This window comes from Notothenia rossii, assembly GCF_949606895.1.
Source record: "Notothenia rossii genome assembly, chromosome: 2".
Taxonomy (NCBI): domain Eukaryota; kingdom Metazoa; phylum Chordata; class Actinopteri; order Perciformes; family Nototheniidae; genus Notothenia; species Notothenia rossii.
This window is the reverse complement of record NC_136904.1, coordinates 52,039,320-52,052,695: the sequence shown is the minus strand read 5'-3', so window position 1 is coordinate 52,052,695 and position 13,376 is coordinate 52,039,320. Positions and strand designations below refer to the sequence as shown.

General features: G+C 42.5%; 1 protein-coding gene across 2 annotated transcripts in view; it reads left to right on the top strand.

The window, feature by feature from the left end:
* The window catches only part of arnt2 (aryl-hydrocarbon receptor nuclear translocator 2), a 143,452-nt gene that overhangs the window by 25,336 nt on the left and 104,740 nt on the right, over nucleotides 1–13,376 (top strand). The window contains exons 4-6 of one of the 2 annotated variants that reach the window (XM_079664798.1): nucleotides 1,647–1,848; nucleotides 2,705–2,918; nucleotides 9,294–9,396. In XM_079664798.1, the coding sequence (XP_079520924.1) occupies nucleotides 1,647–1,848; nucleotides 2,705–2,918; nucleotides 9,294–9,396 (519 nt within the window). Of the gene's footprint in view, nucleotides 1–1,634; nucleotides 1,849–2,704; nucleotides 2,919–9,293; nucleotides 9,397–13,376 lie in introns of both variants that reach the window. The other variant, XM_079664797.1, reaches the window with a different exon arrangement.

Genomic DNA, 13,376 nt, shown 5'->3' with positions numbered 1-13,376 from the left:
AGATATGTCAGGTAGGCCTAGCCAGCTGGGGGCCACAGAGGATGTCCCCTGAGTCAGGGCCCCACAGACTGCCGGAACACTATACCCCCGTCTGATCCAAAGAACGTGAACTACTAATCAGTTATCCTCCATTTAAAAGTCCTTATTTGACCACACTTGAGTAGTTTATTCAGCAGGTGTGCAGATGTCAGTGAGGCTGGACAACAGAAACACTGATAACTGACTTCTAGCAACAAATCAAATCACACTAAAGTCTTTCTAACCAACCATATGGCAGCCCACTCTCCAGAGTAGGCGTTCTGTGTCGACAAAGAAAATGACAGACCCAACCCCAAGTCCTCAACAGCTTCAATAATAAGAGCTCTGTCAGATAAACATGGAAACAAAGATGTCTGCTGTGTTGATAACTCAATCCCTAAAGCCCCCCTAGACACAAAGTGGATGAGTTCACATTAGACAGGCCATTTCTCTATGTAAAGGTTTGGCTGAAAAGTTCTATCAGAAATAAGGTATTTCAACTTTTGACCCATACTTGACCTTCCCATGTTGCAGACATTTCACAGATTTTCTTTACAAATGTATATACCGTAATCATTTTATGTTTCCATCTAATTTAGTTATTTACTTTGGTATACTACTAGATAATTACAACAGTAATATTGTCTTGGTATAATATTTGTATATACTGTAGGGCTGCTCGATTATGGCAAAAATCATAATTTAGATTATTTTGGGTCAATAATTGTAATTGCGATTATTAAATGGGATTACTCATTGACTTTGAAAACATCCATTTATTGTACTTTAAAACAAATACAAATAATAATTTGAACGTTTTAACTGTTGAATTATACGTTCAGGGTAATCAACTGAAAAACCAATACAAAATAAAATAAATTATACATTCATGTCAACATTTAAATAAATAATATCAAAATAATAAATACCAATAAACACGATCAACAAACATGTTGCAGTGCACTGCCACAACCTGAAAACTCCTTAACATATAGCCAACATTTTGGTAAAACATATTCAACATATTCCACTCACTCCACTGGGTCAATAATTGATATCACGATTATTAAAAACGATTATCCATTTACTTTGAAAACATTTGAACCGTATGTTTTTAACAGTTGATTACCCTGAACTTTATGTATAATTCAACTGAAAAAAATAAAATAAAATTAATAATAATAATAAAAAAATAATCGGTTTATTTCGGTTACGTTGTTTTCGTAATCGTTGCCAGCCATAATCGTAATCGCGATTAAAATAGGATTAATTGAGCAGCCCTAATATACTGTATATTTGCTCACATAACAAATATGTATTGTGCTGTCATTATTTTGTCACCCTGTGTTGTTATGAGTCCTCAATCGTTTTCAAAGAGAAAACTCAAACCAGACATCTGAAAATAAAATAATGAGTATCTGGCATGCAGTGGTGACAGATTCCAGTCAATGTGCCTTCGTGTGTAAAGTGAGATGTAATGGTTTAATACCATTTAATTAAGATGAAATCAGATTATAGCTGGCTGTTGATGGACCCATCAGTAATTCGGAAGAGAATGGTGATGAGTTTAGTCTCTCGTCTATCCTCTAAGTGTCTAACTGCTCTTCTCTGTTCAGAGAGAACCACAGTGAGATTGAACGACGCAGGCGTAACAAAATGACGCAGTACATCACGGAGCTGTCAGACATGGTCCCCACCTGTAGCGCGCTGGCCAGGAAACCTGACAAACTGACCATCCTGCGCATGGCTGTGTCCCATATGAAGTCCATGCGGGGCACTGGCAACACGTCCACTGACGGGGCCTACAAGCCCTCCTTCCTCACCGAACAGGTACTGGGTTACACAACATCCTTTAATATCATTCATTTCTACAAAGTCATTTTGGTAAAGATAATTGAGTTTTGGAGGGCTATCTGGAAAATAAATTGCACTCCTTAGATTAATGTGGGGAAATTGTCTAGCGTTTTGATACCAATATATTCTGTTTGGATGTCCAACTAATACTCTCCAATTCCCTGATCAGTACATGTTGAGTTATTCTGTGCATCAGATTAAGGGCTCACTTTAACAACATTTGCTCTTATTAAAACCCCGTTTGAAACTACTGGATTCATTCTTCAGCTACTTTTTTTCATCATGTGTTTCTGTACATCTGTTCCATTCTCACCACGCCTGCAGGGAACTTCTTCAAATAAGACACTCCCACTTACATGCACGCTTAACATAAAACTCATGGACACACAAACGACACCCTCACCATTTGTACTCTACACATAGACAGGTACCTTAAAACACACTCTCACACACATTAAAATATTAACTTTCTGGTCAATTCACTGTTTGTTACTGGAAATGTTCCAAACTACTTGAAAGATTTTGATATTAGGGAACCCTGGGAATTGACTCTAGGCCTTGAGACCTGCTCAGAATTCGGGAGCATTTCAAAACCACCGCGCGGGGGGGGCAGAATTTCGGTTGCGCGCGCTACTAAAGCGACGCGCTACCATGGAAACCAAGCAATGGTGTAGCTGTATTAAAGTCAGAGTGGAAACAGTCCTGAGTAAATCGGATTTAGTCAGAAATACGGGAGAAATATGTCCCCGGGAGGAAACCGGGAGAGGGTTCAGATTATTTCGAATGCACGTGTTAATGTGTTTGTGCACGTGTTATTCTCTGCTCCCTGTAGGAACTGAAGCATCTCATCCTGGAGGCGGCGGACGGCTTCCTCTTTGTTGTTGCCGCGGAGACGGGCCGGGTGATCTACGTGTCGGACTCAGTGGCGCCGGTGCTGAACCACCCCCAGGCGGAGTGGTTCGGCAGCACTCTGTACGAGCAGGTCCACCCCGACGACGTGGATAAGCTGAGGGAGCAGCTCAGCACCTCGGAGAACTCCATGACAGGTACAGGAAGTGACCTCACAACGTCCTGTTTTCACGCAATTTGTAATTACTGGTTGGCAACATTTCTCTTGTTAAGATAAGATATAGATTAGGTAAACCTTTATTTATCCCCTAAGGGAAATTCAGGTTTATTACAGCATCAGAATAAGAGTGATGAGCTCCTCATCTTCACTAGCTCTGCATGGAGGGATGGGAGGGGTTCTTTAGGTCAGTGGTTCTCAACTGGTCAGGCCTCGGGACCCACTTTTTACTTAGTCAATAAATCGCGACCCAACATTTTGAAGCACTCAAATCTATTCAACAATAAATCGTGCTGTAATATACGCTTTTCAGCATACAATATTAATTAAAGTGAAGTACAGTGCATATATCCCTTTACAGAACTAAAGTATTCTTTTAAAAAGGTTTATGAGATGATGGACTCAAAGCTGAACTGTATAAAAAGGCACACATGCTGAAAACCCATCCCCAGAAGGGGAGTCTGGGGAGTTTCTCCCCCAGGAGATTTTTAGAAATACTAACATAAACTATGCATTCTGGTAAACTCTGAGAAGAAAAAATAAATACATCTATTACTACCCGACATATTAATAATACTTTATGTCATTGTTTGTTTTTGACCTAGTTCTGACAGCTTGCTGCTCCTCACAGAGAGAAGAGCAAAGAGGAGATAGTCTGTGTGAATTACTTTAAATTGTGGGTAAGTGTAGATAGCCCCCATTTTTCTGTGACCTGTCAATCATCAAACCATGGGTCATATTTCATTATTTGTTCATTTTTATCTGAAGTTGTACCCATGCATGTAAAAATAATAGTTCTACCGCAAAGTTATTCTCCATGGGGACTTCTGGCAACAACTCGAAAAAACATCAGGAAAGATGTTTTATTGAGAAGATGATCACTGACTACTGGTCTCCGGTACTTCCAGTCCAACGCCTACTGCATGCACAGCATTAGAAAATTGGGCCTTCAAAATAAAAGTTTGACTTTTTTCCCCCCAATTTAAATTTTTTAAAATTGTATTCACTCACACATCTGCGACCCACTGGAAACGGGTCTGCAACCCACTTTTGGGTCGCGACCCACCAGTTGAGAACAACTGCTCTAGGTTACTGTCCAGCTTTCCCCCCCCCCCCCCACCTCCTCCAGATTGTCCAGTTGAAATCCAACGACAGAGCTAGCCTTCCTTGCTAACTGTTTTAGCCTGCAACAGAAAAAGAAGAGACCCAGGGGCAGGGGCGGACTGGGAGGAAAAAGTGGCCCGGGGATTAATTGACAGACTGGCCCACTTAATGCGCGGCATGTATCGGCCGGCCGGTGACGAAAGTATGTTACTTAACAAAAAAACATATGCATTTATTATTTATATTTTGGACCATTATTCATATAGTAATCACATTACCTGAGCCCTTGAGTTGCCTAGAGCAAAAATAGTTAAAGCATATATTTAGTTATTTTAATGTTAACAGATCATTGATGCAATAACATTTGGACCCAATTTGCCTGACTTGACGCATGGAATAAAACATGGGCGTAGGAAGCATCCTCAATGTGGGTGAGACAATTTAACAGGGGGTGTGGGTAGGTGGTGGACCTCACCTCCTCTAGGGAGGTCCGGGGGCATGCTCCCCCAGGAAGACTTTTTTTTAAATGTTGAAGTTAAATGCATCAATCTGGTGCACTTTGAGAGCAACATCTATGGATACATCTCTCAACACCCATATGAAACATAACTGTAAACAGTGCTAGTGAATTAATTTCAGTTTTTTATGAAAAAGTTTGAGAAACACTGCGCTAGTGGATTGTCAAAGGGGGAGCCTCGTTGCGGGGAAATTATACAGATGGCTAGTCCGCCCCTGAAAAGGTCTATGCAAACGTTATTATTAATAATAATTGAAAAAAACAAATTCTAAAAAAAATTAATCAATTTTTTAAAATAATTTTTTCTTTTTAAATGTTCCATTTTAATTTTGTAATCATCTCGCGACCCCCGCTTTTGGAAGCCCTGCTCTTGCAGAGCATACAATCAAACACAAACATAGCTGTGATGACACCATGACTTAGCTATGCATGACTGTTTCTAAAATATACTTCTTCAGGCTACGTACGTGCCAAAACCGACATGTCTGAAGGTGAATATTTAACATTAACTTGGTAAGGCTCTAGCAGAGAGTACAACCAAACTTAAACATATTCATGTTATGTAAGATATAAAAAACTGAAAGTATGCTTTATGTATCAGAAGGGAAATATATTCCTGCCTACACATTTGTAACAATATTGGTCAGGAATAAATAGTGTGTGTGTGTGTGTGTGTGTGTGTGTGTGTGTGTGTGTGTGTGTGTGTGTGTGTGTGTGTGTGTGTGTGTGTGTGTGTGTGTGTGTGTGTGTGTGTGTGTGTGTGTGTGTGTGTGTGTGTGTGTGTGTGTGTGTGTGTGTGTGTGTGTGTGTGTGTGTGTGTGTGTGTGTGTGTGTGTGTGTCAATTGTTAGGAAAAAAAAAGTTGTGAATTCTGAAAAAGTCAGTTATTTATTTGACTTCATCTGTGCCACGCTGATATGAGATTGATTTTTTAAATGTGTGACATGCTCAGAGTGTCCACTAGAGGGCATCCTTGCATTGTTGAAGCTCTTCTTCTGCTGTAAGTCTCCTCTGTGTGTCTGTCAGTCCATCTGACCCCAGAGGCCCTCTGAACAACAATGAACCCAGCAGAGCATTGTAATCCACACAACACAATAATCTACATGTAGAGCTGTGGCAGGGGAAATACACACATGCGTGGGCACACACACACACACACACACACACACACACACACACACACACACACACACACACACACACACACACACACACACACACACACACAAACACACAGCCTTTGAAGTGTCAGCGCTTCTCACAGTCCTGTTTCCTTCAGTGGAACTAAAGCAGTTTGTTTTGGAGGCTCACTCCTTGGGCTGTTTGAACTGTGTTGTGCGTGTTGCAGAACTGCATGCTGGTCCAGCTCACTGATGGAGGACTGAACAACAGTACCAGGCCAGAACACCAGCTGTTGTTTTCTGGAGTTCTTTGTGGGGATAACAAATAAAGAGATCATTTAGGGGAAGTGGATACAACTTGTTATTCAGTCAACTGAGGGCTGTTGGGAGGTTCTTTGTGGAGGAGTGGAGGGGGTGTCACAGAGCGCTGTCACCAAGGTTATTGTTACAGATTTACAGAGTCCAGTTTGTTTATGTTCAGTAGCCAAAAGCTGGCATAGCATAATCCGCTAACTTGCTTAGTCTACTAGTTAAGTTAGCCCAACTCTGAACCTCCAAATATGTACTCGTGCACTGGTGGGTCTGCTCTGCTTACGTACGCAAATCACCACGGAAAGCTGGGTGAATAAACCAACTAAACCAGCGTAAATAAATGTAATATGTTTGCCCAGTGTCTAAAGTCAGAGAGAAACCAGCCCTCTGTGTTCAGGGCTCCTCAAGAGCTGCTGGAAGAGTTGTCCAGAAGCTATGGATTGAAGTACCTACATTTTCAATAAGCAGCACCAGTATCGGGACGATACAATTCTAGCAATACCCATCACTAAGTATAAGTGTTTTTATTTTCTTTGATTTTTGGAAAGAAAAATTGCAACAGTGCACTAGCACTAGCATATTTCACTGTAGGTCTTGTAGACTTTAATTGAATCTCTCTCTGCAGAATTATTTACATAAAGAACCAAGCCCATTTGAAGACAACAGTGCTTTTGATTGAGCACAACAGTGTGTAGTTGGTAGGGACATGCACAGACATTTGGAGGGGCTATTGCTCTAAACTGGAAAAATACCTTTTGAAAATTGTAACTTTTTTTTATGTAAAAGAAACCAAACGATTATTACATCAACTAAATTGAACAGTAATTTACATCTCATAACAAAATAAGTTACTAATAAGCTACTTGTATTCGGTGACTTGATTTTAAAAATAAAAAACAGGGAAATGTTTTGTTTTGCGGTCCATATCTCATTAAAATATCTAATGTTAGTAACTATTAAAGACAAAATGGGGACAATTCTGTTCCAATTTTAATTTGACCATTGTAACTTCTGTGCAGTCCAGACATACTGATAAAATAGGGCCTCTAACTAATTACCTTAAATAAACTCACTAATTAATGAAACCCGTTCAATACGCATTATTCTTATTCTTATCATTCTTTATGAGCGCAGGCAGTAACGGTAAGGTATCTAATTACTTATTTATTTAGTATTCCATAACTTAATATAGAGATGGTCGAACTAAAGTGGTGTAGAGACATGGCAGAAATCCTACAATGAAGCGGGACATTGAACTGTTCACCCGTGAGAGGGCGATCAAGAATAGAGAGCGAGCGGCCCCGTTGAGGGAGTTTACAGATGAAAAGACACAGAAAGACAGAAGCACAAAACAAGTAGGCTATATTTAAGTGTTTTTTTGTAAATAACCGACGGTTTTAAGAGGAAATAAAGTCCCCTGGTTTGTCCCTTATACTCTAACTGCCATGAGACAACTCAAAGTCAAGTTTCCAAAATCTGAGGTGGACACTGATGTGGTCTTTAACGCACCGGCAGATGACAGCGCAAAAAAGAAAAATAAACTTTCGCTCTCTCCAGAGGGGCAGGTCAGCCAAAAAGGCCAAACATTAGCCCGTACCTGTGCACGTCCCTGGTAGTTGGTCTCACACAAATCTGGTAATATGAATAAAGCAAGTGTTTATGTATATGTTTAATTTTGCAGGACATATGAGGTGTTTTGCCCTTTGGGTGTGTGGTTTTGGGAATTGTGTTAAGTGTTGTGAGAAAAGGAGCTCATTTTCAGAAATGTGTGCGATTGATAAAAACTGTAATAAAAGGAAGACGAAGAAAACTTTTAGAAGTTCTGTCAGAAGGGACCGGTTTACTTTAGATGCTATTAGTGTTGGTCATCTGACCAATATGATTTTAATATCAAATAACAATAGATCGGTCCTTCACTCGTGTAATGAATGTATGTAATAATCTGTTGCTGTGAGTGGTTGCTGTGTTTTCATTATGTTATGTCTTCAAAACTCCAGAGACTGTGTCTTATGTCAGCTTCTCAAGCATACACGTTCCGTTTCAGGAGATTTTCAAACAGAAAGATGGTGATGTGACTGCTGGGAGACAGGAGGATGAGTAGATGTGATATTCTGGCTCTTGTTAGCCTGTAGTTGTGTCTGTTACAGCAGAAAATGTATTTTCAGATCTTTCTGAAATCCCAAAAGCAGCAACTACTCATGTCATGTTGTATTTCAGGTACATCGGCTTTCTCTGGTATAAACATTATGACTGCAGCAAAACATGTCACTGTAGATGACAGGATGTTCTCCTCCGTACGAAGGCGTGTTCGCTTTTATAATAAAAACATTGCTGTTTATAATTACTTCATTTTATAGCAAAAGTTTCCCCCGAAGAAGAATAATCAAGAAGAAACATGTCTCATCATCATTATGATGACAAAGACTTGTTGTTGAGTTATCTTAGTCATCAGCACACGTGCAACTGTTGTTAGCTATACGTCGTTTTTTCTTCAACTGATCATCAGCAACAACAGCAAGCTTTCATATGTAGAGATAATGTGAATATGCGTTTACTTGTCATATGTAGATCACCATGAAAGACTTGAGGTTGGTTTATAAAACATAATAAGAACTGAGGTACAGATTCACAATAATGCTCAGAATATGTCCTATTAGAAATGTCTTCCTCAATTGCTCATTCTTACCCAGAAGATATTATGAAACTGATTTCGTACGCTGAGTTGATCTAACCATGACTGGTAAACATATGCTGAGTTTATCTTTAAAGAATTGTCCTGATAATGAGTACTGTGTTCACTAGCAGCTTTTATCACATAGGTGGAAAAAAAGCTTAAGAGAGTTGGTATTTTTAAAGATTGTGTATGGATGAATGAATGTACTGCAAACAGCAAAAACAAAAGCAGAATTGAAATTCTATGCAGAAAATATGGCTGGCCTATTTAATCACAATCTTGATTTGGTCTTATATTATATGAGTAATTTCTCTCTTCCTTTTTGGTCGGAGTCTGTCACCAAGATGTTTGGAGTGTGGCTATATTTGAACCAAAATTACACTTTCTATTTCTGATCCTCAAAGATGATTATCACAGATTTTAAATATATTCATAAAGATGCTGCTCTGACACAACACACCGTTGAGCTGAGCTGTGATCACACACTGAATTTGTGTTTCTGCAGGTTTGTTTCTTCACAGTTTGAAGAGTAATGTGTAAATGCTTCTTTCCCTGTCTACATGGTAATGTTTCTGTGCCCTGTTGTGATGTGTTCTGTTGTAATGTGTTTTGCTGTCTGTGTTCACAGGACGGATTTTGGACCTGAAGACAGGGACAGTGAAGAAGGAGGGGCAGCAGTCCTCCATGAGGATGTGCATGGGCTCCCGACGCTCCTTCATCTGCCGCATGAGGTGTGTGTGTGTGATTCAGTGAGCAGTCCATTCAGAACTACGCTCATCAGAATCAGAATCAGAAACAGGTTTATTGTCAGGTAGGTTCGCACATACTAGGAATTTGACTTGATGTCATGGAGCATACATAAAATATAAAAAACAAGAAATCTAATATAAAACAAAAAATCTTTTACACCGTAATAAAATATAGTTAAATAGCAATACAAATAAACATAAAGCAGTAATTTTCATGGAAATAGAATGCTATGAATGAATTTTAGAATATAAACTATGAAATGTGAAATAAGAATATGTGCACTAAGGAGTATGAACATTGTGTGCATTAATGTAATGCATATACAGTAGTCTATGATGTGGCAGAGGTAAAGTGTCAGTGGGGGGGCCGGGCCTTATTTAAGAGGCCGGTAGTGGAGGGGAATAAACTGTTCAGTTGGCGAGAGGTATTGGTCCTGATGGGGAGAGGTTTTGGTCCTGATGGAGCGCAGGCTCCTGCCAGAGGGGAGGGGGGTGAACAGTTTGTGTCCAGGGTGGAAGGGGTCGGCCACTATCTTCCCTGCCCGCCTCAGGGTCCTGGAGGCGTGCAGGTCGTAGAGAGATGGCAGATAGCAGCCGATCACCTTCTCTGCAGAGCGGATGACACGCTGCAGCCTGCCCTTATCCTTGGCTGTGGCTGCAGCGTACCAGATGGTGATGGAGGAGGTGAGGATGGACTTGATGATTGAGGTGTAGAAGTTCACCATCATCGTCTTTGGCAGGTTGAATTTCTTTAGCTGCCTCAGGAAGAACATCCTCTGCTGTGCTTTTTTGATGAGGGAGCCGATGTTCTGCTCCCATTTGAGGTCCTGGGCAATGATGGTGCCCAGGAAGAGGAAAGACTCCACAGCAGTTACTGGGGAGTCACACAGAGTGATGGGGGTGGCTGGGGCTGCGTTCTTCCTGAAGTCCACGACCATCTCCACTGTTTTTAGGGCATTGAGCTCCAGGTGGTTTTCCCCACATCAGGTCACCAGATGGTCCATCTCCAACCTGTAGGCAGACTTGTCCCCACCAGAGATGAGTCCGATAAGGGTGGTGTCGTCTGAACTTCAGGAGCTTGACAGACTGGAGACTGGAGGTGCAGCTGTTGGTATACAGGGAGAAGAGCAGAGGGGAAAGAACGCAGCCTTGAGGGGAACAGGTGCTGATGGTCCGGGGGTCAGAGAAGTGTTTCCCCAGCCTCACGTGCTGCTTCCTGTCAGACAGGAAGTCTGTGATCCACCTGCAGGTGGAGTCGGGCACGTGCAGCTGGGAGAGCTTGTCCTGCAGCAGAGCCGGGATGATGGTGTTGAAGGCGGAGCTGAAGTCCACAAACAGGATCCTGGCTTAGGTTCCTGCTGTGTCCAGGTGCTGGAGGAGGAAGTGAAGGGCCATGTTGACATCGTCGTCCACATACCTGTTGGCTCTGTAGGCGAACTGCAGGGGGTCCAGGAGTGGGACTGTGATGGATTTCAGGTGGGACAGGACAAGGCGCTCAAAGGACTTCATAACCACAGAGGTCAGGGTGACGGGTCTGTAGTCTTTTAGTCCTGTGATCCTTGTTTTCTTGGGAACCGGGATGATGGTGGAGATTTTGAAGCATGCTGGGACGTGGCATGTCTCCAGTGAGGTGTTAAAGATGAAAGTAAACACAGGAGACAGCTGATCAGCACAGAGCTTCAGGGTGGAAGGGGAGACATTGTCAGGGCCAGCCGCTTTTCTGGTATTGAGTTTTCTGAACAGTCCGTTTACATCCCTTTCATCGATTGAGAGAAAGTCTGAGGTGTCGGGGGAGGTCAGCGGTGTGGGGGAGAGAGATACTGAAGGGGAGGGGGATGTGGAGGTGTGAGACTGAAGCTGTTGAGAGGTGTCATGGGGGATGGTGTCAGGACTGAACTCTATTACCTCATTCACACCAACGGTGTTTCAGGGCCGGTTCGGAGATGGAGCTTGACAAGCACCGGGTTTTCCTCTTCACACCGCAGCGGAGCAGCCTCTTAGCTCCGGAATCCGGTTCATTTCAAGCACCAACAAATTGCCCGGCCAGAGCAAAAGCACCACATACGTCACGCTTACGTCGAGGCGGGGGCGGGGGCAGGGGCAGGGGCGGGATCAACTCCTGAACAACAACAAAAAGCCGGCGTTTTATCCAGTTTGTATACAACGATGGAGAAACTTAACAAGCAGCAGTGGTCCACTGAAGAGACCAGCTACCTACTGGGAATCTGGTCTTCCGAAGAGGTACAGAGGAAGTTGGATCACATTCGGCCATTGTTGTTGTTGTCGGTGTCAGCTGTGAGGGGTTTCCGCGCGGTTTGGCTTTATGAAGCAGGCACGCAAACGGTTACGTCATGACGCAAACAATGACGCAATGACGCAGCACCAGTCGGACTCTGGGCAGTGTGAAAAGAGCCAGAGCTAAACCGAAGAACCGGTTCTGAACCTGAAAAGATCTAGCACGGAGCTTGAACCGGAGTTGCGTTGGTGTGAATGTGGTATTTGTCTTCAAATCTGCTGTAGAACTGATTCAGATAGTTTGCAAGGCATCGGTCGTTCATGGAGAGGGAGGCTTTTGTCTTGTAGTTTGTGATCTGTCTTAGGCCCCGGCCACACGAGGACGCATACGGCTAAACGCATAGGATTAACGCAAACGCAATCGCAAAAAAGCTTCCGTCCACACGCAATGTTCACCGGATAGTGTCTGTCCACACGAGATAGCTCCGTTTAGCTCCAACCACTGGAGAAGCTGCAGTACATATGCAGGAGCCTGTACGTGGCGCTGTAACTTCCTCCACAAAAGCAGCGAAGAAGCATGGATGTCATGGTTGCCCTTCCATTTATTCCCCGCGGTGGGGGCTGAGGGAACCGGGCAGAGCTTTTCACCAGTCAACTTGTGTTAAAGTTTCAATCCTCCGGACAAAATTATAAAAGTGCCGGTCAAAGGTCTTCTTTGTTATTTATTGAGCTTTAAAACAAATGAATAACGAATCTATATAATATAATAATATAATACACGGAGCCTCTCTTTTTCCTCCCTCTGTTCTGACAGCGTCAGTGTCTGTCTCAAGCAGCAGCTGATCCAGTAATGAGTGACCCGACAGTAAAAATAAACATATTTATAACTAGTTTAGGTAGTTTGAGAGGTAATTAAAATAGCTAAGGGGGATGATCTGACTTGAAGTGTGTGTTTTGCTCCGTTCAACGCTGCATGACAGCGGGAGGAGCTGCAGGTGAGCAGAGGTGCGTGTCTCCGTCCTGTCAGATTAGACTTCACTCGCGTTTATATCCATATCGAGAGAAAGATAAATAATCTGAATTCAGTGTGCAGTTTACTTTGACGCGGGGGTGAGCAGCAGAGGTGGGGAGAGGCGAGGCTATTGCGTCATCATTATCAGAAAATGATCATATAGGGCGTACACACGGAGCCGTTGGACCCCCCAAAGCGTTGTGTATGCCGTTCTATCCACCTTGGGACACGTTATCGTTTCCGCAGTTGTTTACTGTCATATTCGGTCGTCCTCGTGTGGCCGAACGGTCTATATGACACTAAACAGTAACACAAACGACCGTTTTCGTCCTCGTGCGGCCGCCCCCGACAATACTCTGAGAAACTCCAACATCTGATGTTGGAGTTTCTCAGAGTATTGTCGTTTAGCATCTCTCACCGCCTTGCCAAAGACGTACTTGCCAATCCTAAACTCCTCCTCCTTTTGCAATCTTAGCTGTTTCAGTTTTGGTGTGAACCAGGGCTTGTTGTTGTTGTTGAAACTCACCCTGGTGCCAACAACAAAATGCCCTGGTTCACATCTCATGAACTTGTGTTACGTTATCTTGGGTTTTCAAAGTCAAACCCCTACATTTCCAAATCTTCAAAATGTTGCAGTATTTCAATAATTCCACCTTTTTAAAATGTTCTTTATCACAAGCAGCCTGACATATTTAGCTTAGGAATAGGCCCGGTC